The following is a 5,690-nucleotide window of genomic DNA, read 5'->3' as shown; positions in this document are numbered from 1 at the left end:
CACCCCTTAAGTTTTTTTTAAAAATATATATATATAGTATTTTATTTTTATTTTTTATTAATAGGACATATGTCCTATTTATGACTTCAAGATCTCTTTAAAGAGATTTGACCACTAACTGAATATTCTCTAGTCCAAAATTGACCGGAGAGGATCCAGTTCTGTCTTTTAATGGGTGGGCCAAGCTTTTTTAATTGGTGGAACCAAACAATTAAAGTTTCACCCTTTAATGTAAGATTTCAAGAGATCATGAGGGGACAATGGTCCATACCAACCCCTCTCCAAACTATCTATGATAATAATAGTCATGTGGCTATAATGACATCAATGTGTCAATTTGTGCTTTTCTTCCCAAGTTGGTATGCAAGTCTTTTTTTTTTTTTTCTGAAAAATGCTACAAATTATTCTGTTAATAATATTCATTGTACATCTTTATAAAAAAAAATTGCAAATGAACCATTGGACTTTTGGGACCTAGAAGTACAATGTTTTTTTTTTTTTCTAATTAAATATGGAAAATGGTTACAGGAATGGATCATTCTCATTCTTGATCCAAAAGGAATAGAGAATATGCGATCATAAAAAGGAAAATAGGGTGTGCTCCCCAACAACTGACTCAAAACAAACTAAAACAATGCTGAAATAATTACAAATAGTAAGAAATAGGTCAAACAAGTGACATGGTCCTCTCAAGGGACCGCACAAACCGGTTACACAAGCAAAATTGGCACAAATTAAGGCGAACCTATCTGAACCTCCACTTGGAACTAGCAACATCCACCGGAAGGTAGATGAAGCCAAAGATGCACTATCAATGTTTGAATCAGGGACTGTAAAAGAGAGAGCTACCAACACAAATTCGGTAACAAAAGTTTCTGCACCTGGATCTAACCAATACAACACAAGGAGACAATAACTCATAACAAAAAACAACAGAAATACAAAAGAAATAAACAAAACAACCAGCAAGAAGCAACAACAATCGGGGCACGAAAGATGGAGCTCACTGGACGGTGAGTGCAAGACACGCTTCGACGAGTGCGAGCCACGCTCCAGCGGGTGGGGCCCACACGCTGACGCGTGGTGGACGAAACTATGCGAGGAGGGTGGTGACATGGAGCTGGGATGACAGCAAGCATAGTGGATAGGCGAGTCGGCGGAAGAAACTGGTGGAATATAGTAGATCTAACTTTTAAAAAACTTGATCTAAAAACACAACATCTCCGAGAAGAGGTCGAGCGGTGCGGTAGTGAGTATGGATGACGATGTCAGAGCGACGGAGGCTAAAATGAAAATGGTCAAAGCTTTTGGTTTGGTCGAGAAGAACTTAAAAAAAAGGCAAAGAACTTGACAGAAAACAAAGGAAGAAAAGAAGAAAGAGAGGGGGAGGAGAGGAAAAAGATCCATTCCTCCTCCCCTAGAAACCCTCACGAGAAAGTGGAGAACCCTCATAGAGGAGGTGGAAAGCCCTCACAAAGGAGGTGAAATTTGACTGTAAGAACTAAATTGTTTTTTTGGCATACCTCAGGAACCTTTGGATTCATTTTAATATCACATGGATTTAATTGTAAATTAGATAAACAATAATGACTAATTTCGTATTTTTTTCCTTTCTTTTATTTGAATAATAATAAGTGATTAATCTAATATAAAGGTAATTATCCAACAGCCAAGTCCAAGTCGAAGTCTTTTTTTTTTTTTTTTTTTTTTGACATGTCCACACAAGAAGGGGGATGGGGAATTCCAACTAGTGACCTCCGCTTCATAAAGCCTACTTTCCTACCGATTGAATTATCCCTTGGGGATCCAAGTCTTTTAATGATAGGGCCAAGTCTTTCAATGGGTAGGCCAAGCTTTTCTAATGGGTAGGGGCAATCAATTAAAATTTCGCCTTTTAATGTAAGATCTCAAAAGATTACGAGGGGACAATGGTCCATACCAACCCCCCTCCCAGTCTATCTATGATAATAGTAGTCATGTGACTAAAATGACATGTGACTAAATGACATCAATGTGTCAATTTGTGCCTTTCTTTCCAAGTTGGTATGCAAGTTTTTTCTTTAAAAAAAAAAAATGCTACAAATCATTCTGGTTAATAACATTCACCGTACACCTCTTTACAGTTTTTTGGCAAATTATCCATTGGACTTTTGGGACCTACAAGTACAATCGTTGATTTGCAAAAGAGATGAACCACAAATGAACATCAGAATGATGTGTCATATATCATTTTTTTTTCCTAAGCTATACTTATTTTTTTCTCCAACCATCTTTAACTCATTTTTACATTAAACCCAAGCCGATTTTGACTAATCGTTGGCTGACTTTTTTGTTTCTAAATTTAATAACAAATTAGAATTAGATATTAAGTCTGTTGTCTATTTAAGTGATATATGTTGGATCGGGCATTTGATCATCTTATTTGAAAACTAATTTGTCTCTAATAAGGAAAGCCAAAATCTTTTATGACATTCGAAATCTTACTCAATAATGCATGTTCTAAGAACGGTTCACGTGAGTAGAACGACATTGTAACGATACTTTTGGGGATTAAAGGTATTCTCCACTAACTTTTATTATACACCAAAAACATGTCCTCTGATATTGGAATAGCATGCTTGAATTAACAACTACCAATGTGATTGGTCCTACTAAGCTTCCCAGGAATGATATTTTGATTAACCATTTACTTCTTTTTTTACTGTCAAATAAAAATTTTATTCATAAAAAATAAAAAAAGAGTACAATATATGCATCCAATCATCAACACAAAGTGTGTGTGTGTGTGTGTGTGTTCTGCGTAGATGCAGATCGTGTGTATGATTAAAAAACAATAAGAGGAATGAAGAAGCTTTAGAAGGGTACTTTTTGTATGGACTCAGCTATTTTCTTTGAAAGGCAGTAAGCAGTTGACTGGATGGTGATCATGGGATTGACACCAACAGCACTTGGCAGAACACTAGCATCACAAACGAATAGGCCTTTTGCTTCCCAACTTTCCCCATTCACATCAACCGCTCCTTCTTTGTCATCAATCCCCATTCTACAGCTACCCATTTGATGGGCAGAGGTAAGTGGTGTCCAATTCTCTACAAGTGACAATGGCCCTTCTGCAGTAGACACCGTGTCCAGAAACATCTCCACTTCTTTTTCGCTAATTCCTTCGCATTTGAGTCTCTGACCGTCACTTCGATGGGTGCCCACCTCAACAGCCCCGGCTGTTACCAAAATTCTCAATGCCTGCTTTAACCCAGCCCTGAGGTTTTCTCTGTCTGATGCATCTACTCTGTAGTTTATCCTTCCCTCCACCCTAACATCTCCAGAGCCCGAGTCTCTAATTATGGCAATCAAATGAGCAGTTCTTGCATATTTCACCATCCTTTTCTTTATGTCTAGGCCAGATTCCCAAGGACATAAAACGGCAAATGATGCCGGCCCTAATGCTGGAGTTTCAATAATGGCTCTCACAATATTTGAGTCTTCTCCTACCACCTTGTGGACCGATGTGATTATTCCACCCTCGTAGCTTTTACCCTTGAGCATTGTATTTGATTCTGGAAAGTATCCCCAGGCCATAACAACAGGGTGGAGATGAAGGTTGCGGCCAATGTTACGGTTCTTCAATCCGCTAGATATCATTAGAGGGGGTGTTAAAAGAGCCCCACATGCAGAGATGGTTACTTTGGCCTCAATCTGCAGCATTTTTGTGATGTTTTTGGTCACAGTCTTTGCTACAACTCCCTTGCATTTCTTTGCTCGTTTGCCTCCACTCTTGTTCTCTTCAAGAATGAATCTCTCAGCTTTACATCCTGTTATGATCACTGTACCATGATCCACTGCATCCACAAGCCAAGTAGAATCAGTCCCTTTTTTGTCCCCTTTTGCACAACCATAACCACAAGATCCACAATAGTGATTCTCCGATGAATTTCGTGGCACATAATCAACTTTAAGACCTAAATTCTCACACCCTTTTCGCAATACTTGGTTTTGGAAACCCTCCTCCACACAATTCTCTGTTACACCAATTCTCAAACACACAGTATCCATTGCAGAACGATATTCAGGGCTCCCAAACAGTGGGATCTTGCAGTCCTCAGCCCATTCCCGAAGCACTTCATCCGGAGTTTTGATAGATGCTGACCAATTAACAGCTGAGCCACCACCAACAGTTGAACCTGCCATAATAATATTTCCGCCATCAGCAGACGGAAGGAGTCCCCCTGCTTCATATAGTTGCTCCCAGGCAGGGCCTTCTAAAGAAGAATAATCTGAAGCAGTGAAATAGTTCCCTTTCTCAAGAACAATGACCTTGTGGCCTGCACATGCAAGCACAGCAGCTGCAACACCTCCTCCACACCCAGAGCCAACAACTACAACATCACATTCGATTTTGAAGAGGTTGTCCCCGGGGTCTAGTCTAGCTTTAATACCTTTCTGGGCAAGGGAATGCACAAGGGTTAACTCAGTTTCGTGCATAGTTTCTACCATTCCCCTCTCAAGAGGCCTTTTTTGAGGGACTTCAGAAGGGTCCTCATAATTGTCCACGTGATATCCAATGGCATCCCATGCTGGGTTTTCACCATTTTCATCCACCTGAAGAACGAAACGACAAAAGGGAATGATGAATACGCTCAAACAAGAATCCCGAACAAAAAATACTATTTAGTAAAGTATCATACGATTGTTATATAATAACATATCAACATTTTTCAATTGTATAACAGTCATTTACCAATCTGCTACATAGTATTAGTATTAGTCATACCACGGACATTTTTCGTATCCTTTTCTAGTCAATCAAGAGCCTCGAAAAATCCAACCCCAGATCTCTCCGTCACCATAGTGAAACCAATTTATTTCTACCAAATCATACTTCAACATATTCATAAAGGGTAATTACAACATTTTTATTTTACAAATTATCTCAACATGCATGCTGTCATGCTGAAATAATAATCTTTACCAAGTTGATGTAACTGTTTCAACCAATCCTTGATTTTTTTTCTTTTTTTCTTTTTTCTTTTAATAAAGGCCGGTTCAAGAGTTAATTAAAACTTGAAACTACCACATCAACTATTAAAAATGTAATACATAGTATTATTCTATCCGCCTAACTTCCACTTTCTTCGATTCCTTCAAAACTCGGCTTTTCTCTCTCTGCACCACCCATCTTTTTTATTGTGTTCTTAATTTTTTCATTCTTTTCAAGATACTGATAAACCCAAATGTTTAGTGAAATTGACATAACTATTTTATGAGAAATGCTTTTTTTTACTTCGTTGGTACATTTTGGGTCCATCACCATACTTTTTTTTTTCTTTTTCTTTTTTTTTCCAAATTTACCATTGGATCTGTATGATCTATATTTGAAAAATGAAGTAATAGAGATTGACTAGAGATGTACATTTAACAAGTTCCTATTTTATAGTTTAAATTAAATTTTACATACCTAATGATGTATATATTATTATATTTTCACTATTTTCAAATACGAAAGAGAATGAGATCAATTTTTTCTTAATTTAATTTGTAACGGAATATTAGCACCGGCAGTGGACAAGACGGAGGAAGGCAGCATGTCCCGGTGCACGGAAGCCACTTGTTGGAGTGTGAGGGCCATGCGCCGACAGTGGTGACTGGGGGGTCATCGGGGAACGCCAAAAGAGGTTGGCGACTGCAGGGAGGGG

At 38.3% G+C, this 5,690-nt stretch overlaps 1 protein-coding gene across 1 annotated transcript in view; it reads right to left on the bottom strand.

The window, feature by feature from the left end:
* Nucleotides 1-2,767: 2,767 nt before the first annotated feature.
* LOC132179048 (long-chain-alcohol oxidase FAO1-like) overlaps nucleotides 2,768-5,690 on the bottom strand; it is a 6,528-nt gene continuing 3,605 nt past the window's right edge. Inside the window, exon 3 of the mRNA XM_059591669.1 lies at nucleotides 2,768-4,596. Within this exon, the coding sequence (XP_059447652.1) occupies nucleotides 2,854-4,596 (1,743 nt within the window). The 3' untranslated portion in view covers nucleotides 2,768-2,853. The remainder of the gene's footprint in view (nucleotides 4,597-5,690) is intronic.

The sequence above is a fragment of the Corylus avellana genome, chromosome ca4, assembly GCF_901000735.1.
Source record: "Corylus avellana chromosome ca4, CavTom2PMs-1.0".
Taxonomy (NCBI): domain Eukaryota; kingdom Viridiplantae; phylum Streptophyta; class Magnoliopsida; order Fagales; family Betulaceae; genus Corylus; species Corylus avellana.
This window is presented reverse-complemented; position numbering and strand designations above follow the sequence as displayed.